Source organism: Parambassis ranga, chromosome 17 (genome assembly GCF_900634625.1).
Source record: "Parambassis ranga chromosome 17, fParRan2.1, whole genome shotgun sequence".
Classification (NCBI taxonomy): Eukaryota; Metazoa; Chordata; class Actinopteri; family Ambassidae; genus Parambassis; species Parambassis ranga.
Genome location: NC_041037.1, coordinates 8,242,971 through 8,265,445, shown reverse-complemented (window position 1 = coordinate 8,265,445; position 22,475 = coordinate 8,242,971). Strand labels below are relative to the sequence as shown.

Sequence of the window (22,475 nt, the reverse complement as noted above, 5' to 3'; positions counted from 1 at the left end):
TGTTCCCTTTCAGCTCGCTAGGCACCGAGGTTGGTCCGGAGAGCTACGAGCTGCAGGCGTGTGTGAAGGACTACTGCTTCGCCAGGGAGGACCGCACCGTGGGCATGGCCTTGCTGCAGGTGAAGGACATAGCCAACAAGAGCAGCGTCACCTGCTGGCTGCCGCTTGGCAGACGTGTCCACATGGACGAGACGGGCCTGACGGTGCTGCGCATCCTGTCCCAGCGCAACAACGATGACGTGGCGAAAGAGTTCGTCAAGCTCAAGTCAGACCAGCGCTCAGCTGAGGAGGGCCGCAGCTGAGGAGGGCGAGGAAACACATGCTCACAAACGCACCACAGATGTACCCGGTAGACACACATAGTACTCACACCTGCATAGATAGACAACCATGTGCGATACACAAGCACACATAAAAACACTCTTCTGTACATATATCTGCATACATTATGCAACATTATCATCGCAATGTTATCAATGCAAACATGGAGGAAAATGTTTATAAAGATTATTTCATTTTGAATTTAATAACTCAGTTTAGGGTTAGCTTCACATTAGCGAGCACTTGTCCATCTCTTACTCACTCATCACTTTCCTATTCACATCTCGCCTTTTATATGCAGTACATTTAGATGTGATATAATGCACCGCAGAATAACAACGAACCATGTGAATAGTTCCAGAATGACCACTTTGCACTTTTGCTTCTCTGCGTATTCAGGAGAGCAGTCCTTGCCTAGCTATGCTCTATCCGTCTGTCAGCCTGTCCGCTTGCCTGCCTGACCGCGTCGTCCTTCCAGTCTGTCCCCACGCCCTCGTCGTTTGCTCTGCGTAGTCTCCCCACGGTGTGATGTATTGTGTAAGTTGGCGTTCAGACACAGATCTAAGATCAGATTCCCAAAAATCATAAAAGAAGAAAGACAAAGAAAAAAAACTGACCTTAGATCAGTGTCCAGGGGCAACATCAATGCTAGTGTGTCCTGTAATGTACTTATGTCCTGCATGTTGACCCCAGGAACACTGTGATTCACTTTGCTGTAACCATGGCAACCATTCCACATAAAAGATGGGTGCCTCCAATATTTTATCTGTGTGAGCATGGTGCATTTAACCCTTGTACAACACGGTTTTATAAAATGACCCGACTAACCTTCGATGGGCCGAGTGCAGAGCCTGAAAACGTGATGTGTTGTTAGAGGCGGAAGTCGTGGCCACAATGTGCATTTTTTACAAATATGTTTGTTGCTTCACGACACGACAAAAACGAAGCAATACCCCAGAGTCTTACACCCTGAGAGTGCACATTAAACTCCCGAAAAAAAAAGGGCTACAGGATCAGTGGACTGGGATGTCACTTTAACGCACTAATACATACACACTGTCCATGCTTCTGTTGGCCACCTGCTCTGCCACAGGAACAGCCACCACCTCCACCATCACCACACTGCAGACACGTTCAGAGAGCCTTCCAGGAGTGACACTGTGGAGGAACTTGAAATGATTCCACACAAAGCCTAAAAGGACACACGTGGAGCTCTGCTCCCACTCGCCTGCACACCCATCTTATTTAAGGCAATAGTGTTTGTTTGTTTGTATATTCACTTCTGTGTCTTTTCTTAACGTGTGCGTGCATGTGTATGTGAAGGTGTGTGTAAGCGTGTGTGTGTGTGTGTGTGTGTGTGTGGGCTGAATGTTGCAACAAAATGGGCTCTGAGAATGTGAGCAATACATTGTACCTACACACCCTACACATGTCTGCACTGTCAGTATGACTTACAGGAGCACCTCCGTGTCTGCGGAATGGGAAACTTATGGTCACATTATTTTGTAAATCACTGAGATATTTTATTTATGGACTCATAAAGTTCCCATTCCTGTTGGAAGTTTGTAATATTTTTCCACATAGAAGAAGGAACGTGTTTTGTCCTTGAATTGCCTTTAGTAGGACCAAATTTGCATGACCCAGAGCTCATGTTTGGTTTCTGTTTTTAAAGAATGAAGCCATCAGAGTCACCGCCAAGCATTTACAATGTTCAAGTATTATTTCCTGTCATGTGCGTTAATAATAATAATCCCCTTTTACGTCTCGCTAAAAAAAAAAAAAAAAACTCACACAGTCGTAGTCCAGCTCGTCTTGTAGTGTCTTTGTGAAACGATGTCAGCGACAGAGTAAATGCTAACGTCACTGCTGGCCTGTCACATGTTGTGGTTACTTTATACTGCTGAAAGCTACCAAAAACACATTTTCTGAATGTCACATCCTCAGCAGAGCCTTCTGTCAAATAATCCAAAAGCAGGACGAGCGACTTATGCCTTTATTTAGGCCACTATTGAACTTCACTGATTTTATACCTCAGAGTCAGAGAACACAGCCGCATGTAAAAACAAAAAAACAGATCTGATTAATGTCACTATCTACTGACTGTGGTTTGGAAATGGAATGGAGTCAGTCCTCTGAAGCTGGCTCCACGCTGCACTAACTAGCATAACACCCACTGTAGAGGGAAATGTAGGAGCCAAAGAAAAAATTGTCCGTTTTTCAGGGGCTGCATCTCTTTCAGAGGAGAGGGCCTACAGTGGCCACATGCTGCTTCTGTTGCTTAGCAACCATGATAGCAACAGTTGATTATTTATTTGCAGATTATTTCCAATGCAGCTCATCAGTTAGGTCACAGGTAATGCAATTTCCCCATTGTGGGACTAATAAAGGTTTCTTAATCTTAATATCTCTGGTTCGGTTGTGTTAATCAGTGGAGTGCCCCTTTATTTTAAAATCACTCATTTCATGTGTCGTCAGTAATCTGCAGGATTCAGGACAAAATCTTTCACACAGACAACTCAGATTGTGACTTAAAAGAAACAACTGATCATTCAGTTTGGGGCTGGTTGGCTGCCTGCTTTATGTTACGTATGACGTATGAATAAATACAGACACATACACACTGAATACACACGCACACACATCTACACACTGATCTCTGGCTCAAGCACAAAAGGGCAAATTTTAAGGGGACACGCATGCATGCACGCCGACACAACTCTGTGGAGACCAATGATGCCCACCCAGTGAACAGACTCGACAACAGTTGCATGATGGGAAACTTTTATTGTGCCAGCACGCGTCTCTTTGATGTTACTTGACTTTTTATTTTTTTATGTTCCAAAGCTATGTGATTATAACTCATCAATGTTTTTGTTTTCTTTCAAAAAGGCTTGTGAATACGTCCTCTGTAACCAATATGAATGTAGTGTGAACACAACTCGCATGAGAGAATTATTTTCTACCAAGGATGTTTCTAATTTGTTTCTTATCATTATTGATCGTTCTTTAATGAGGATGAAGTGGAACTGGAATGCAGCCTGATTGTGATCTGCTTCCTATTAAAAGGGACATTTGTGTCACAACCTTAAACGTCTGGCTAAGAACCAGATCTCTGCCGTTTGTTATTAAGTGTCTTAATATGTGAAGCAATAGGCTGTGATGTGATAGCACTTCTTCGTCCTCTAGTCGTCAAACTGCACCAAATTTGTTGTGACCACATAGGAAGGGGTCAAGGGTCACGTGAGCAAGTTTGGTTATGATACAGTGTGCTGCCGAGAAATGGGCTCACTTCCTGTTTGGCGGCTTCACTGTACAATTTGGTTGTGATGGCTGAACGCTGAAGTATTAATCAAACTATGACTTTGGTAGGTGTGTTGCAACAGGCTTGATACAAGGATTCCAACGGTACCAGTTATTTGAAAATCGGTCCTAGGGGTAAGACATTAATGCACCTCCAACTTTGAGCAGTTGGTGGCGCGAGAGCATGGGTAGTGCTGATATGATGATTGCCTCGCAGCTTCGCTGATTGGCCACCAACAAACACTACGACGGATCAACGAATAAAAACGAGACGAAGATGATTGATGGAGACGAGATCCAATCAGAGGGAACCTAATTTGTGGAAGGCAGGGACGAATCAGAAAAAGGCGGGCTGGGTGAGGCAGAGTGCCAATCAGAACGGACGTTTTTGTATCGTAAGGACGTTACGCACAGTTTGATCTAACCCCGCGACGATGCTGGCAGCATAGTAAACAGAAACACGGAAATGACAACGTTTGGAAGAAAAAGAACAGACACACGGAAACATTTCACATATGAAGACAAACAAGACGGTTTGTGGAGCGACTATCGCCGGTAAAGACACAACAAACCTGGAGCGACATTTGCAGACGAGTCATCCTGACATCCATGCAAAGGTAAACGTGACGCGGTGAAGTTAGTTTTAGGTTGGTACGACAGACGTTCAGCAACTTCCGTTCACGTGACCAAATCACGTGGATCGTAACCTGTATTCTAGCAATGGAGAGACAAACAAGACACACCTCGTTTTATTCGTTTTTAGGCTTCTTCTTATATATATATATATATCTTATATATATATATATATATTATATACATTATATATTGTATATTTTATAGAATATAATTTTAGGCAATACAATATGTGGAATGGGGGTAGGGGTATGTAAAAATGTTTTTATTATATGTATAATTTTATAAGGAGCCTTCATAACTAATAAAAAGGGGTGTGTCTTTATTGATTTTTTTATTACTGTAAAATAATTATAACAATAGAAAGAGTCTTCTAACCGAATACAAAGAGGAGTCTTTTATTTGTCTCTCCCATTGGTGGAATAAAGGTTCGGTTTCACGTGATTTGGTCACGTGAAACGGAAGTTGTTGAACACAGAAAAGCTGAACGTCTGCCCAATATCCAACCTAAAACCAACTTCACCGCTGTCTGTTTCTGGTAAACTCTAAATGAAGACGCCGCTGCTGTCCTGTAAAGTAAACATTAATGACTGAAGAAGCAAGTTACTGAATCATCTTTGATATGAACAAAAATACAGTGGAAGACGAGGACTCTGTTCTAATGACGGAAACAGTGGACAGAATGCTCACTTTGCAGAAGATATGTAGTGTCCTTTTTTATGTTTACATGACAATTATTGCATAAATATGAGACTGTTATGTTATCGTGTTTAATTACTTTCTTTCCTTTTTATTTTTAAAGATAATCACTTAATAAATTACAATAATTTATTTATCCGTCGTATAAATTTGCAATTTGCAGTAACCTTATGTTATTAATACGCTCATTCGAACAATTTTGCATGTGCAGCTTTTCTAATTAGAACTTTCTGAAGCATTTCCTTACAGTTATAGAGTATGTGTAAAGGTCATCCAATTATTTTGTTTATGAACAGTGTATAAAAGCAGGCCTACTGTTCCTTTTTGTGTCACTTTTATGAAAATATAAGGGCAGTTAAATAAAGAGGTTTGTTTCAAATAGAAGTTAAAGCTGTCTGTGTGTATTGCACAATCAAACCTTAATAGTTTCACAAAACACTGAATATGTTCGTTGACTAAATCTATTTAGCAACTAAAACAATTGAGTCAAAAGACTAAAGACTGAAAAGAAATTTGCTGTCAAAATTAACTGTTAGAAACTGCTATGTTCCATAGAAGAATTACTTCCTTTACATGACTAAATTACATTTTAGTGGTAGTTCCATTAAGTTGAAACCTTCTCGTCCTTCCAGACTCTTAATCATGCACAGGCGTCTCTCTGCTGCCACCTTGTGGTGAAGAAGCAGCACTCTGCTGCACATTGTTAAATAAGGACACAGAAACACACGTTTATTTTACAGTAAAAAAATGAAACCAAAAACAAGACTTTATTAAAGAAGCATAAAAAATAAAACTCTTGATACATTTCTTATAACCGTCAAGTCAGCTCAAATTATATGATTATACAATTTTTCCCGGCTCACGGTTAAAAGGTCCATAAACTTTCAAATAAAATATATTTCAATTTTAAAATTTCTTCAATAATTTTCTCATTTTGTTATAAATTGCTTATATGTAGTACACAGGAAATAAGGAAAATAAAAAAATGGAAAATAAAAATAAATTTGAAGTAATAAAAAGGGTCACATTATTGTCTGGGATATTTAGGTAAGCAAATAAATTGTAAAAAATAAAACATGTAAAAAGTTTTTTTTTTATCTTAAAAATTATTAGCTAATGCCAGGTGGCTTGAAGACATGCAGATGGTTAACTTACAAATAATGATACATGTTCTTTAGAAACTACACTTATTTTCAATTAAGTCTTTTTGCTTTTGAAAACAAGGTCCCGATGATTGTATCCAGGGTATATACACACACAGGTTAGGCCTGAAACCTTACTTTGCTGACGTTTTACATTTTGGTTCTGCATACAAAGAGAATTAAAGCAAAAATAGGAGAGTAGAGGCTTGAGGGGAGTCCATCACCCCCTTTCTGGCGTGGCTCTCTTCGCATCCCCCACTCTTAATCACAAAAAAGGTCAGAGGTCACTGGCTAGCATGCCTCAGGAAACCCTGTTTTCAAACCTTTAGGAAGGAAATGGGGGAGGGGATAAGTTTGGCTAAAAAAAATATAACTCAGCAGTCAGTGTGAAAAAATTTGTACCTTTGTAACAATTAAAACTACTGTACATTAACCCCTAACACTCTCTCAATGGCCAGAAACAACCCAGTGGGCAACACCAGGATTTAACAAATACAACACATTTTATTCTTACAGTTCAAAAGAAGGGCTTTTTAAGAGTGGCCTCTACAGACTCACAACAGTCATCACAGATCTGTTCATTCAGACACATTCGCAGCCCTTCATCTGTTCCGGGTGTGCGCTAAGAAAAGCAACGCGTGACGACAGAGCCCAACGAGGGGGGGAATGGGTTTCAACACAGCAGTCCCACACAAAGGGGGGACGATCGGGGTGAGAAACGAGGTTTGTCGGGTCTGAGATCTAAATGGCCTCCCACTAACAACTGGGTTTGTTCATATCAGTAGGGAGTTGCACCAAAGCACCATATGGTCTTCACAAAGACTCCTGTGAGTCAGTGAGCCGCTGCGCTCAACCAGGACAGCCACTTATGAGACACCTCGTCTTCGCAAGGATCAAACCAACAGTCAAAAACAGCAAACAACGTTAAACTGACTGGAGCACCAAAGCACAGCAAGCAACTGACCTGTTCATTACTCACAGAGTTCATTAAAACCTGTCCTGATCAGGGAGACCAACAGGATCCACATGTGATGACTGCGTAGGGAAAGTGAGAACTAGTAAGGAGCAAAACATTCTGCAGCTGCTGGGATTTGAACACAAACAGTGTTTGGAAGCCCTGGATGACCTAGCTACTAGCTGCCATAAAGGATACGTTGATTCTTCCTACTGTGTGAGCCTGAAAATGTGATCATGTGTCTGTGCAGTCAGAGGAAGCCCTTGAGAATTAGGTGTCGTTTTGTATTCATGGCTTGTCTCATTCTATGAGCTGATTCCGCACATGTTCAGAAGGGCCACTAACGGCAACCGTGCACCATCACACCAACGAAAATCATACAATTAACACTATAAAGAGGCAGTTACTGCAAACTCACACTGAAGTTTAAAGAATTCAGAACACAAAACAGGACGTAACCGCCTCGTTGGAGTTACTCAGTTATGCTATTAAACACAGGACAGGTCTCAAACAACTAACCATATAGTGCACTACATTACCAGGAGTACAGCGCTATATGGGAACAACAGTGTCATCTGAGAGAGTGCCATACAGCTTTGCTGTGAGAGAGGGGTGGAAGACCAAAACCTAACCAAAACAGTAAGAGCTGTTTCTTTTTTTTTTCTTTTTTTAAATCACTTTTTAAAGGGGCCGGGGGTTACAGTGCATGAAAATAAAAGGATTCAATCAAGCCCCTTGTTATTGTGAGAGGAGCAGCCATCTCTCCTTAACCTTATTGGACAAAAAACATTCTCGTGTGACATCAGAAAAGCCCTATCTTATCCTAAAATACATCTGTTAGCCACACACTTTGACACTCAAGAGTCAAAAAATCTAGTAGAAAACACCAAGCGAATCTACGTGTAACAGACACAGGAAGTGAGAGGGAAAGGATCTAGTGTGGATGGATGAGCGTCGCCTTCCTTTAAGACAGACAGTGAAGTGAAGGAGAGGGGCGGCAGGACAGAGAGCAGACCGGTGTGAAGAACAGCATGAGTGGGCAGTATTCTCACATACACAGAGAAGACAGAGAGATGTAAAGGGATTGTCAGGCAGCCCAAACACACACTCACACACAGAACTCAGACACGTTCCTTCAGTATCACTGATGGTACGTTTCTCAGTTTTTAAAGGTGTGAATCAACACCACGGCCACATTTCAAACGTGGGGCAGACTCATCCAAATTCATCCAACAGGTTACTGAATTTAATTATTAATGGCATTCATTTGGCTTACTTATTGATGGCTAGATTTCATGTGACAACAAGAAGCAGTCCCTTGGGTGTATTGTTCTGCTCGGTGCCTGACAACATGCCGACCTTTTGTTTTTAGAAAAAGAAAAACATTCCAAGCTTAGAGAAAAAGTAGGAACCTTGCCGCTTTGTGTCACAAACAACAGCATGAGTGGAGGAGAAAGGGGGGATTGGTTGGAACAGGTTGTGTCCTGTCGACAACAATAAAATTAGGCGTAGAAAAGTGCAGGCCTCGTTGACAGCTTCATCGAAAAATATCTGTTTATGTACAAAAGTGTCAAAAGGAAAGGCTGTGATAGAGAAAGCAGGCAGAACTCTGAAGAAGCCAGAATGAAGAAATGTCGAGACAGACCGACAGCCAGCAGTGCGGGCTGATCCGGGTCAAAATGAAGGCCTGAAGAGAGATAAGACACTAGTTTCCTTCCATAAGTTCACCAACGAGACACTGTCTGAGCCCCATACGTCATCAGACCAGTTCAACTAACTTCACTCTGAAAATAAGTCATTGTCATTATTATTGTTATTATTAATCTTGACAGTTATCAGCAATAAATCAACATCCTTATAGTATCATCATCTCTATTAATGCATTTATTATGGTCCATCGTATGTGTGTATTTGAAGATTATTAGTGTGAATCCTTCCATTGTCTCCACCACAGCTGGTGCCCCACTCTAGCATCCTTCTAGCCCCCACCCATATTTACCCCCACCCCGTGCCCCAGCTAGGCATTAAGAGAAGATGCGGATGCACTGTGTGGCAGGAGTGTGGCAGACGGGGCATTCGGGTTCAGCCGACTGGCAGATCTGCCCAGCACACTCCATGCAGAACAGGTTGTGGCCACAAGGCACCAAAGCTGCCGTCACCTCGCTCTCGAAACACACAAAGCAGTCCCTGTTGACGCTGGAGCCAACGCCAACCAGACCAGCGACCCCAGGTCCAGAGCCGCCTTTGAGTCGGCTCAGCATCCCCGAGCTGAGGCCCACACCGCTGCCACCTCCCTCGGAGTCAGTGGGAGACCCGCCGGGCAAAGAGGATGCTGAGCAGGAGGAGTAACCGGTCGATGAGCCACCAGAGCTGGAGCTGGATGCCCCAGAGAAGGAGCTGCCTCCTGCGCTGCCAGACTGCAGCCAGGAGAGAGTGCTGAGGGGGTCGCTCTGGGCACGACGGGCCAGTGGGTGATCCAGGGGCCCCACGCCTGTGTCCTGAGGCAGAGTGGGAGACAATCGTGGAGTGATGGCGCCGCCGCTGAGGCCGCTGCTGTTGCGACGTAGAGTCTGCTGTTGAGAGGAGCCCGCCGCCTTGTTGCCTCCATTGCCACCATTGACAAATGGAGCCCAGATGTTGGAAGCACTGAACTCGAAGCCCAGTTCATCTGAGGAAGGCAGTCCTGGAGTGGAGTCACCCCCAAATGTGAACCCTCCTCCAGCACTGCTGGAGCCTGTGCTAAAAGGGCTAGTGGGGCTGCCTCCCTCATTGGCCTTTCTGGTGGTGCTGAAGTTGTCTGAGCTCATCCCTCCGTTGTGCGTGTGATAAGTGACAGATGCATGTGATGAGGACATCTTCCGGCTGGACGAGTGGTGCATGGACATAGGAATAGGAGCAGGTGGAGAGGATGGAGGTGGAGGTGGGGCAGAATGGTGGTTTGAAGCCCTGGACCACAGAGACGCTCCCAGCCCTCCGCTCAGGGCGCCCAGGCCTTCCAGACTGACATCGGTGCCATTAGTGTGGAAGTCATTGTCTCCCTGCAGGTCCACAAAGGTTCCAGTTCGCAGGGTGATGTGGGTCTCAATCTCCTCCCTCGCTCTGTCCACATTCTCTGGCATTCCAGTCACTTCGAACACAGGATCTTTCTCTCGACTGGGGGTCACGATATAGGTGTGAGTCTGCTGCTGGATGCGCTTAATTGTCGCTCCCTTCGGTCCAACTACCAAACCAACCACTCTGTAGGGAACCCTCACCTGTGTCAGTGAGAAGAGGGCAGTTTAGTCACAGTGCTTAGAGAAGTGTAACAATGATAACACATCATAACACAGGGGGGGGTTTCTGTACCTGGATGGTGGTCTGTCCAGGAAGGTTGGGTGGTCCTGGCAGAGAACCTCCAGTTCCAGGCCCTCCAGCTTTGCAGCGGGATGCCCGGATCATAGAGAAATGCTCAGCTGCAGATACAATTTCCCGTTTGGCCATCTCCACATCCTCCCGGCGCCCCGTCACGATGAACACCGGGTCCTCGCCTCTCACTGGAGTCTTTATGTAGGTGTTTGTTTTGGCACGCAGGGCCTTGATCTTACACCCTGAAAAACCACAGAAGCACACAAAGAAACATACACTTGTAAAATGTATCATAAATACACTCAACACACAAAAATGAAACAATTCAATGAACATCATCACAACAACACCGTAACATCTTCACAGAACAGTTGTTTGTTTAATAGCTGACATAAATGGAGCATGTAGACCTGACATTTATCAGCCTTGATGGATTTTTTTGTGCAATTTTCAGGTTTTTGGAAGCAGCAGAGATTTCTGCCTTTTCTACAGAACAAAGGAACTAGAGGGCAATCGATCAGTGGTGCTCAAAGTGCCAAAAAAGCACAGCTGAAAAACTCAATAGCGATGTACTTTTCCAGAAATCATGACCCAGTTACTCAAGAACAGACTGTGTTGTAACTCCAGAAAAAAAAATTTGGCTATTAAACTTCTCTATTAGTATATATTAGTCCAGACCCCACAACAAATATTTCCTTCTAAGTTTAACTATCACTGTAAGACTGCATTAATGAGCGTAATTATGAGAATCTGCATAGCAATCAGCATAGAAGCACTTCTAAGATGTTAATGTGCTGTCTTACATTGGGTGGCAATTGATCATCTTAGCAAAACAACATATCAGTGACAGCCCACACAGTCAGTGAATGGCTGCTGCACTGCCTGCCTGTGTCATCTCATGTTGCTCCAGCAGCAGCATCCTCGCTGTGTGTGTGTGCTCCTGTCTCTTTAAATGCGGACGGTTCATTCCGGGCGACCAATAGGACGCACGGAGTGTGATGTCATTCTGGGAAGCAGAAAGCATGGCTTTTTCAAACAAAGAGAACAATGCCATAACGCCAGCGCGACTGCGACGAGATAACTAAACACACACCAGGAGCGCATATTAATAAGTGTGAGCCATATGCTGATAAAAAACGACAAAGAAATATGAGGAGTATAAACACGCAGCGGCTCGCAGACAGCGAGCGGCAGCATCGGCAGACAGAGCTGGGTGCAGGGCGTAACACCGCCCAGTCCCGTGTTTGTGCGCCTGCTGCTCCGCTTCAGCCTAAAAATCTGCACAGCGAAGCAGATAATAAACTACAATAAACACATGTGTGACTTCAATGTGTGGCTCTTTTGCTCGATTCTGCCACTTAGGGTCTGCGATATATAAGATTAAGTCACATTTTGCTGTATTTCCTTTGTTTGGTGCAGGCTGCTAGACATGTCCAGACTCCCGACAATCTGTCGCTTTGTCTGACCCTCTCTCACCCCTCCCCCTCCCTCCTACTCATCCACCACACTCTCTCTCTCACTCTCTTGTCAGGGCATTGTCTAAACAGTCATAAAACAGGCATCCTAAACACGGCAGGTATTACACTTTAATGGAGTATCCGCATTATGCTGCCGTAAAAACAACCAGACAGTGTGCAGCCCCGTGCAGGGCACCAGGCTCAGACAGTTAAAGTTCAGAGACCCTCCTCTCTCCAGGCAGTCACCCAAACAAAGAACCAGGCTGCATGCTGCCTGTCCATAAACACCCAATAATTCCACACACAGCACCATCACACACACCCGTGCTCTTACCTTGTCTTCCCACTATTTCTGCCACATGTTCAGAGCTGGGCACAGGCACACATTCAGTCATGTTGACACTTCTTTTCCTGCTGCAGAGGACGGAGCTTTGTTCCCCGTGGAGCATGGAGTGCGAGCCGGCCATGTGGTACCCGCCTGAGCCGTAATACTCTGGGGATGGAGAGCAGGACGTTGGCGAGTCCCTGGATCCGTTGGGATGGTCCAGCATTTGTAGATCCACGTAGCCCCCTCCACCCACACCGTTGCAATTCTCGGAACCGGGACCTTGTGTCCCATCCAAAGAGTCGACAAGCGCGCTGCCTCCAGTGCCGCCGCCGCCCCCACAGTCCACCTTCTCCAGAGCCATGAGTGACAGCTGGTCCAGGGCGAAGCGGAGCGCCTCTTGGTGGTCCTCTTCCCGGGACTCCTGATCTGTCTCTCGGGGCAGAACGACCCCGTTGTGCTGGCTGCTGATCACCACGTCGTGGTCCATAATCTCGGGGTGGAATAAAGGGCTAGGCATAGTCTCTCCGTGGATCTCACATCAGATCACGGATGCTTGTTTGTTGGGAGTGAGCTCACCCTCTTTGAAAATAAAGAAAAAGGAAAACAACAACAACAAAAATCAGGTGTTTGCTATTCATCCAACACAAAGCACCATCAGAGGATGAGCACAGTGGAGTCACTGATCTCTCAACAATAACAACATGCATTAATAGTCTTGATTTGGGCGCCTTGCTTTGTCTGTTGTTGTCTGACAACTGAAACCATCCAGGAGGCTGATTGTTGTGTCAGGATAAAGCATGTCCGCCTCAACACAGCTGAACAAAGTCTATCCCGGCGTAAAACAGCTGAAGCTCTGGGGCACTGACACCAGACATCCCCGTGTGTTCCGATATGATTCAAAGCAGATCATAAATAGTGAAAAATAAGCTGTTGTTAGCTCCTGCAGGCAAGCTAACAGGCTAGCTCCACACAGTCGGCACTCAGTCACGTTGTCGACCCCTTTGTTTGGGAGCACCGCGGTTAGCTGGCTAGCTCTGCTCTGACAGTCGAACTTGTGCTAAAATTCAAACGCCGCCGTGCAGATTTTTTAAAAAATTAAAACAAGTGTGGAAACAACATGAACTTACTTTCTCTGACCTTTGTCGACGAGGTCCTCTCTTCGCTGGTGGCTCAGTTGTTGAAGGAAAGACGTGAAGCAGTCAGGAGGAGGAGATCAGTGCTGTGCAGCGCTAGGAGCTAGCAGGTTAGCTAACTAGCGAGCTAAAGGGGGGCGTAGGAGAAAAAACGTTTAAAAACGAAAAGAGGGCACAGTTGTTTTTTCTCTTCCCGGAGAGTCAGAGCAGACTCAGAGGAGTGTCACTGGGTCTTCATCCTCAGTATGATCAGTGACACCACAGCTCAAATCCAAGGGTAGCAGTTACCTTTTAGTTAAAAAATATTGATTCTCGGCTCTCTGCCTCTGCTGCCTGACCCCGGTCGGTCCGCCGCCTTTGTCTCGCCAGGCGCACGCCGCTCCGTCTCCCGCACACGGCACTGACGTCACCCGCGACACAACAATGGGTTCAAAGGCCACATGCAGCAAGAGGAGAGCATCAGCGAGCAGCCACTGCTACTGTCACTGCCATTGTGTCTGTCAGTCTGCACCGCACTATTTTATCCCCCTCTGTAATGCATGTTTTTTTGTATCCGCACACTGATATGAGCTAAAAAAAAATGTGGTCATGGCTGGTTGGGTGTGTTCATCATGGCTACCAATGAGGTGTTTGGGGTGGTCCAGCAACATCACTGAATGATGTGCACTGTTTGTGTGAATGCATTTATTTTTTCTAGGATATTAAAAATAAAAATAAGTCAGAGAGGGTGAAGCAGATCTATTCAATACTTATATATTAAATAGATCTTGCAATACATTTACCATTTACAGGGTTATCTCCCCTTTTATGTTTATGTGTAAACAAACTGATGTGTGCATTCGATGTGTTTTCTTATTCCTGCGAATGTCTCTACACTGCCTATGAAGACATCCGGCAGCAACCTCTAAGGATGAAAAATGAAGCCAATAGAGCCTCAGATCAGGTTTACAGCAGGAAAAACATGTTGTCAGCCTGATAGATAAAACTGTGGCCGTTCATTTTTTAATTTAAATTATAATAATGCTTTAAACATTGACATTCAGAGAGCATTTGGTGTATTGCACCTGGGACATTTAGAGGTTGGAAATTAGACATTTTAATTGATTTGATTTTTCTGAATTGAATCTTCAGGTGATCACAAATACTTCATCTCTACTTGATATTAAGGATGCTTATGTGAATCCATAATTTTTGTCAAAGCACTCACAACCCTCTACATACACACAGATAACACTATTTCCCAAAACATATGGCTGACTTAATGGAGAGATTCCTTTTATTCCCACTTTTTGTTTTGCTGCAGATTTAGGGTTCCTAACGCAAAGCAAAGAGACAATCTAATAATAAATATGAAGTATACAACAAGCCCATTTGGTTTAACAGCTCTTTAATGTACAAGAAAAACATACTTTATTCCATCAATCATAAAAGAGATGTTCTTGATAGTACACAGACAAATATCTTGGAACGAGGTACAGTACATCAGAGTTGTTTTTGTATTTTCAAACATCTTTTCTGTTACAGTAACTTAAAATGTAGCAAAACAATACTGACAATCTTTTTTGTCAATACAAATATAAAGATGTAAACTTCAAAACCATCTGGTTATGGAAAAAAAAACATAATTATGAACTGTAAAATCCTTACTCACAGCCACAAGAGTGCTGAGATGAGCCTGCAGCTTCCAAACATGAAACAATGGACCTATAGTATAAGAAAAACAAAAACCCAACATGTTTCTGGTAAAATTAAAAATGAACACACCTTTTTTTTTTTCAAACTAACATATACATTAGAACATACACATGGTTCACACCTACGGTTTGTAATTTCAACATTGAGCTTAAACAGCTTTGAACTAAATGTAACACTGCGTCATATAGAGCACCATACACAGCTGTCATACATTAGTGGAGGTAAAAACAAAAACCGAAGCTCACAGCACCCTTTTAGGATTACACTGTAACATGTACAAAAATAAAAATAAAGACTAAAGTCTCTGTTTAGGTTAACAAAACCTGCAGAATGTCTGCATTTAAAGTTTAATGTATACAAATCTTCATGGAGCCATTGATTGGAAATTTTTTTTACCAGCACACAAGCCTGTTGGAGAGATGAGAAAGACACATGTTACTTGTTTTGGAATGCGCCGCAAGAACACCAATAAAGCTGAAGGGGGATCGTTACTGCTTTTCTGTGTACCTTGGCTATAAGTCCTCTTTGTCCACCTGCTCAACCTTCTCCTCTCCTTTGTCAGCTACTGCCTCTGCAGCCGAATCTTCTATATGTGCCAACATGTCAGCCATAAGTGCTTCCTCCAGCCGCCTCCTCACATTCTGCACCAGGTCCTCCTGCTTCCTGAGGAGCACGCAGACACTTCAATGACATGATGCCTTTCAACATTTTCACACAGAAATATATTGAACATGAAATCATATGTGCAAAGGAATAAGGTGTTTTCCCCCTTCAAGAGCCAAACGTACTTACCAGAAGTGGAAACTGTCCGCCTATAAATTTTATGTTTGTTACTAAGCACATACAAAACACATCATCAAAAACACAGAACACAGACAAAGGCTGTAATTGAATGGCATGACCACTACTGAAGAGAGATGTGATGTTCCTTATTTTACGCAATTTAAGCAATTTCGCCTTGAGATTAATAAAGTATTTCTGATTCTGATTCTGATTACTGGGTTCCAGGTATGTACTGTACAGTACTTCTGGTAGAAGCAGGCCTGGTAAACGGGTTTGTTTTGTTCAATGAAGGAGGGGCAACACCATAAACATAACCATAACCTTTATACATGTATATGTGTATGTGTATGTGTAAACTATTTAATATTTGCCAGTTTACAGGATCATATCTGGTTAAAACAGTGATCACAATGAATCATAAGCCTGGATAGCCAGGTCAGGACATTGTTGCCTCACAAATGCAGGAACAGCCTGGAAGTAGCTTCAGTACTAACCTTTTAAAGCAAAAACATTTTAAACAGTTCATTTACTTAAAAAAAACACACACATTATTTGCACTTTTTTTAAAGTAGTTTCCCTTCTTCACACAGTAGGTGCTCATGTTTGACACCTGCATGTCCTACAACTGACAAAAAACTAAACTAAAACTAAAAAAGTGGCTTTGTGCTGCGATATACTCATAATTCATGTTCACTGTCGTGGTTTGAGTGTATTACCTTATGTCGTCATCAGTCACCACAAAGGCTTTGCAGAGCGGCTGAGTGGTGTTGAGCCAGACTCCGGGGTTTTTCTCCACCGCAGCAGTGAGCTGTCCGGTGATAGGTGTGGGGCTGGTGTGCAGGGCACTGGCGATTGCAGAGAGCAATGTTTTGTCTGAACATGCAGGACCAACACCTAATGTGAGAAAATGAATAGACATGTTAACACTGTATCAAACTCTTACAATAAATAACACCTGGTGGGCATATTGTTAGGTTATTCTCACCCTGTAAGCCTTTGGGAAGATCCATAGTTTTCACAAGCTCCTCAGCAATATCAAATGCATTTAACCCGCTCAATTTGCGCTCCCAGAACAGCTAATGACAGAAGAAAAACAGAAATGATTGTTGTTGGGTTTTTACCAGCATTTTTTCCGAACCAGAAGATGTGATACACAGCATGTGTGTACTGATCTTTTTTCTGTCCTCTGACTCACTTGTTTTGGTTGGTCCACGGCTTTCTGAGGGTCTGTCTTCACCTTGTTGTTGGGGTGATTTGTTACCTTGGTCACTGGCTGTTTAAAGATGGATGCCGTTTGTCGAACTGGTAGTGAAGTGTTTAAATCCGGCTTAGCCTTTAAAAAGAAGTAGTACAATTATCACATAAGAAACCTTTCTGACATTTTCCTATTAAGACATTTATGTGACATCAGACAGGAAAAGAAGGTAAAGGTAAGGGAAAAATGCTGTGATCAATTTTACAAGGCACTCCTCTCTCCTCACTCTGCTTCTAGTACACTCCATGTTCAATCAAAAAAACAATGTCTACGAGGGCAGGTTTACCAGTAGTGAAGAAGGAAGTCTGTTCTCTATTGCTACTCAGAAGTAGCTAATTGGCTCATCCAGTGTACAAAATCACTCCTAATCTATCTGCTAATCCGCTACCAAATACACTATATTTAGCTTAAAGAAATTGGCAATAAACTGTATGTGTGTGCTTTTTTAATGTTTGGGATCTAAATTTACCACTCAGAAGAAAACTAGTAAATGTTTATTATGTGGGTTACATTGAAAACAGTGAGCACTTCTGACTGTTTACAAAACTAATGTTGCCAAGACGATTCAGCATTTGTAGTTTTACGGCAGAGCAGCAAATACTGTATTACTGCAGTTAAAAAAAGAAAGTCTCATGACATTTTAAGTACTGCATGCCAGAAGGCCAGTGGAACACCAAAAATAATGTGGAAGAAGCTTGCACATTGCTATAAAAAGCAGCAGTTTTGGATTACATCCTGGAATGTTTCAGATGGTTTGGCTTTTAATTAATCCATAATTTTTTGGCACAGTATAGAATGTTAGGAAAAATAACTATATGTACACCAGATGGAGATCAATTCAAATTTCTTAAAACAGGCTCAGACTACAGGAGTACTAGGCCGATTGATCCTTTAACTGCGACCTTTGCCAGTTTACTGATCAACTTTTACTCCACTTCCCAAACTGCTCACAATGCTGCTATTCAATGGTAAACGACACAAGAGCGTGAAGCGAGCTGGACTTGCAGAATCGCCTCGCTTCAAGCTCTTGAATGAAAATGACCTGAATGACTGAGATTATGGTAAAATGGTAAATGACAGAGAGACACAGATGTCCTACAGCTGCCTTTTGAATAAGAATTTGATGTCAACCAGAGGGAGTTTTTTCCCTACACGGTCATTTAATTCAAACTCACACACACTCTTTTCCTCCAGACTCTGCAAATTCCTTAAACGGGTGGTTATCTTTTCTTTTAAAGACACATTACACAGATGATGAAAGTGACAGAGCTTTTTATAGTGTCAATTCAAAGTAGGTTTATTGGGTGCCTTTATTGCTAAGTCAGCAGAGATAAAATAAATAAATAAATAAATAAATAAATAAAAGAATTGGATGGACTCTTGGACGTACACTGGGACACTTGCAAAGGATAACACCCAGCCGACAGCGGGGTTAAAAAGTTCATCATAGTCACTCACCCGGATTTGATGGTTGGTATCATAATGATTTTTGTGCCTGTTGCGCTGCACTTTGGGCAGGAGTGACTGTCCAGCACGGGAGTGGCTGGCATTGACGTCAGTGTGAAGATAGCTGCGGAATATCTGGGGCTTATTTAGGATGCGCTTAACAGGTAGGCTGAAAGAAAAACAGGGAAAAAAATCAACATTACTCACACATGGTCTCTCAGTTATTGTTTTTACAGGATAAAACTGGGCTTAGCTATAGTAGACATTTTCACCTGTAGATAATTAAAAGAAGTCAGTTGTCAAAAAGTCAATCAACATACACATGCCCACAAAGTAAAATTCAGTAAAACACCAATTTTAATGTTCTATTATTTGTGTTGCAGGTTTTACTACCGGCTACAGGTCTGAAATAAACACTTTAAATAACAGGAACTTTTTATGACATGACAGCTATCAACTAACCCCAACCCCACCCCCCACCCCTCATAACGACAGACTGGCCCCTACAGCCACAGTACTTACTTATTAGAGAGACTAGACAAACCACTTGTGTTTACATACAATGCGTCACGTTCTTTATCGTAAAGTTGTTGTTTCGTAAATCTTACGCCACTATAAAGTAGGTGAGATTTGTTACACAGCATTAAGTGCTCCAGGCCCAGCGCACCGCAAATCAAGCGTGTGTAAACAATGAAACTTAGCTAGCTAATCAAGCTAGCAGCGTCCGGTGAACGTCAATATCCCACCAACGAGCTTATTATTTACCATGTTTCAAGCTAGAACTTTCTGCAGACATTTCATCAAAAGACACTTTAAGCGTGTGTACAGCTTCGCTAAACCACAGTTTAAATCAAAAACAGACTTGTTAATTTGCTAATGAGTCTCTGTCAGCTGCATGTATGCATGCGTGCATTTCCTCATTTCAACAACTCGTTCTCTTAATTTAAAAGTCCCACCTTTTTCTCTCCATGGCCCCGCTTGTCTCTCGTTGCCTGCCCGCAACTTTGGGTTATAAAACGCTAATAAGACAGCTTAGTGCTTATAATTATTATTATTGTTGTTGTTAATGCAATCATGAATTTTTTAGAGTCCGGTTAGCTGTCGATGCCCCCGCTGTCTCCCTCACGTCAGTTTACAACTGTAGATCACTCCGCCGACAGCCCCGTAACATAATGAGCTCTGTAATCCATGCGCCGCTCTCATGTAAACTAGTCCGAAATGACACCTCGGTTCTTACGTCCATTGGTCACCGTGTACAACACCAACTTTGTGCGCCACTACATTTTTATTATGTACTTGTACGTTTAAACCATATTTATTACTTATTGATTACTTTAGGGGTTGACTTTATTCACATATAAGCGTATAATGTAGGGGTTCAAGAGCAGTAGTCTGCTGCTTTGGACCAGCTTAAAAAACATACAATGTTGATTATTAATGATTAATTACACTATGCATTACCCTGCATTTAAGAGATTTTACCTGATATTCTAAAGATTTAATACATTTTGAAGCTAATATCAATGTAGATTTTATAATAACCAATTATTAATGACTGATTATTAATATCATTATTTACAAACTTTAGATGACAGAAGGATGAAAAGTATGAAGTACCTCAGCATCATAAAATCAAAATTCCCATAACATTTCGCTGTTACAGTCGAAGCTTGTGTATGGTGATGCCATTTACACTTTGTTTTCATCACTGCCATCTAATTAGGCAGCCATACAATCTCAGGTGAAATAATAACAACACACAACCTTTATACAAGATAAATTCCACATACTTTACTTTGTCTTTTCACAACAATCAGGAGCAGGTTTTGACCCACAGAACACAGGTGGGTAAAATAAATACCAAGCAGCAAAAGAAACCAACATATATCATTTGTTTTCTTTTTGTTTCCATCTGGCTTTCAATGGCGGAGGAAGACTGAAATGCCCCGGGGCATTTCAGTGGATGTGGATGGTTGTACAGTTCAGTGTTGACTGAGCAGCTGGATGAAGAAGATGACTGGCTTCGGTGGGCTGCCATGTCGTTGGACCAAACGGTGAGAGCTGCTGGCTGCAGCAGTTCATGTTCATTATACAGGTCTTTGTTTAAAAAAAAAGAAACAAAAACTAGCACCAGCCTGAAATGGAAAAAGAAAAAGCTGTTATGATGTACAGTCTAAAAGTGCATAATCTTTGTTCAACTAAAAATACTCAATGCACCAAAGTTTTGATCAGCACCCAGCACTGTTCACATCTCTATTCTTTATAAGTGTAGAATTTCCAGTGGTCAAAGACTTTTTCTTGATTCTGGTCTGCTGATTCTGAAAACGGTGTGGTTCAATTGTCTCTGAATTTCACTCAGTTTCTCTGCCACTATTAGTAATCATCATCATATCTAGATCTCCATCCATGGTTGTAGCACCATTTCCAAAAGTATATGCCTATCCAGACTAAAACTGCAACAGGTTTTCCAAATGTCTCACTTCTGGGTTTGGTGGAAGTGCGAATGCTATGTGTAAACATACTAATATAACATTAAAAATTATAACATCACAGTGTGGAGTAATTACAGTTCCCACATTAACATCATAACACACAATACAGATAACTGTTGAATTGCCAAAAGCATTTAAAAACCCATGAGCTTTAATGACTGACACAATAATGCAGTCCCTGGTAATTCACAAGAACAGTTCTAGTATGTACACTTACAAAATACAAAAGTAACAGTTTTCCAACAACAGTGCAGTTTACTATTAATTAGGAAGATATGCTATATCTGTATAACAAGCTACTTACTGCTGCTTGTCTGCCCTTGCAAAAAATGTGTTACTAGATATTGCTGAGCCAAGGACAATGTGATGATGTTTCAACTGTAAATGATGAGCTCCTGTTCAAATGCATTGGACTAACCTGACTGCCACTAGTTGTCGTTCTTAAATTTGCCGTTGATGTAAGGAACATAATCCAAAATCAATCGCCAGTCTGTGAAGTGGACCAGAGCTATGCCTCCTGTTGCGCCCCATATACCCAGAGTTGGGATCCTGAGGAGAAGAAAAAAAAAAAGGATTATCAGCCTTTTTATTATTTATTGTGAGGATCAACAAAAAGGCAGAAAACAGATGTTCAGGCATTCTTGATTTACAATTAGGAAACATAATTTATTAGTATTTTTAAAGCAAATTGTTTGCAAATCATACTATAACCACTGGAATTGAAGTTATCAATCCAACTTGTTTTGTAGGCCTTAAAACAATTAATTATGGCCAATGGTTTGTATTGCTTATAAATACACTGAGCTTGGTTTGTTAAACACACTTTCTTCTTTATCCATTTAAAATCCTGTAAACGTTTTATAATATGTAGTTGATACTATACCCGACTCTTGTAGCCTAAAAAAATGAACAAGTATCTATTCATCTAATCTTCAAACAAAAAACTAAATCCGTCGAGTGAGATCAGTCAATCAACTAGAAAGATTCGATGTTTTCTAATCTAACTGAGAAATAAAAGTAGAAATTTGAATACAGTTTAGTGTTTAGAGAAAAATGAATAGTTATCCGATAACATGCAGCCCCATAGACACATGTATTTTGGTCTATAGCAGAAATACAGCTACATAGCTCCATGTCCCCCTATAGCAATGACCTAACCTTAGCTAACATTAGCTGTTAGCTAAGGACATTGAAAGCCTCTTGATCAAAACATTGCTTTCTTTCCATGAATACGTTATAAAACATATCTTACCATGATTTGGCAATAGCCACATACTTCTGACCGATCAATTTACTGATCATTTTGACTAATACGTGTACTCCTAACACGGGACGTGCTGCTTAAAAAGACTGGAAGGACTTCCGAGGTTTCAGTTGAGCATTACCCCTCTAATGCGCATGTGTAGTAAGTACTTCCGATTACATTACAAAATAAAAGCTCCTAACAAAATAAAAGGTAAAAGAAAAAAGGGGGAAACACGTTGTAATTCA

The 22,475-nt window shown here is 42.1% G+C and overlaps 4 protein-coding genes across 8 annotated transcripts in view; 1 reads left to right on the top strand and 3 right to left on the bottom strand.

Annotated features, from left to right (window-relative positions):
- LOC114450121 (protein unc-13 homolog A) overlaps positions 1 to 3,210 on the top strand; it is a 34,157-nt gene extending 30,947 nt beyond the window's left edge. The window contains exon 42 of one of the 2 annotated variants that reach the window (XM_028428073.1): positions 14 to 3,210. In XM_028428073.1, the coding sequence (XP_028283874.1) occupies positions 14 to 302 (289 nt within the window). In that variant the 3' untranslated portion in view covers positions 303 to 3,210. The remainder of the gene's footprint in view (positions 1 to 13) is intronic. The other variant, XM_028428072.1, reaches the window with a different exon arrangement.
- A 2,602-nt stretch (positions 3,211 to 5,812) lies between these two features.
- Positions 5,813 to 13,826, bottom strand: LOC114450205 (RNA-binding protein MEX3B). 4 transcript variants are annotated; one of them, XM_028428202.1, is made up of 5 exons: positions 13,602 to 13,826; positions 13,308 to 13,440; positions 12,187 to 12,759; positions 10,396 to 10,637; positions 9,075 to 10,304 (listed from the first exon to the last, which is right to left on the bottom strand). In XM_028428202.1, exons 3-5 carry the CDS (start codon positions 12,695 to 12,697, stop codon positions 9,075 to 9,077), a joined length of 1,983 nt encoding a protein of 660 aa, XP_028284003.1. In that variant the 5' UTR covers positions 12,698 to 12,759; positions 13,308 to 13,440; positions 13,602 to 13,826. The 4 variants fall into 4 exon arrangements, with proteins under 4 accessions (XP_028284002.1, XP_028284003.1, XP_028284005.1 ...); XM_028428204.1 differs by having other exon boundaries at positions 13,318 to 13,440; XM_028428201.1 differs by having other exon boundaries at positions 5,813 to 10,304; positions 13,308 to 13,826.
- Positions 13,827 to 14,683: 857 nt separating this feature from the next.
- mbd3a (methyl-CpG binding domain protein 3a) lies at positions 14,684 to 19,640 on the bottom strand. The gene is made up of 7 exons (XM_028427480.1): positions 19,449 to 19,640; positions 18,505 to 18,661; positions 16,987 to 17,124; positions 16,777 to 16,867; positions 16,508 to 16,685; positions 15,516 to 15,671; positions 14,684 to 15,416 (listed from the first exon to the last, which is right to left on the bottom strand). The coding sequence occupies exons 1-6, from the start codon at positions 19,460 to 19,462 to the stop codon at positions 15,521 to 15,523; spliced, it is 729 nt and encodes a 242-aa protein (XP_028283281.1). The 5' UTR covers positions 19,463 to 19,640; the 3' UTR covers positions 14,684 to 15,416; positions 15,516 to 15,520.
- A 621-nt stretch (positions 19,641 to 20,261) lies between these two features.
- On the bottom strand, positions 20,262 to 22,380 carry uqcr11 (ubiquinol-cytochrome c reductase, complex III subunit XI). The gene is made up of 3 exons (XM_028427750.1): positions 22,237 to 22,380; positions 21,403 to 21,533; positions 20,262 to 20,627 (listed from the first exon to the last, which is right to left on the bottom strand). Exons 1-2 carry the CDS (start codon positions 22,284 to 22,286, stop codon positions 21,413 to 21,415), a joined length of 171 nt encoding a protein of 56 aa, XP_028283551.1. The 5' UTR covers positions 22,287 to 22,380; the 3' UTR covers positions 20,262 to 20,627; positions 21,403 to 21,412.
- Between the last annotated feature and the right edge of the window lie 95 nt (positions 22,381 to 22,475).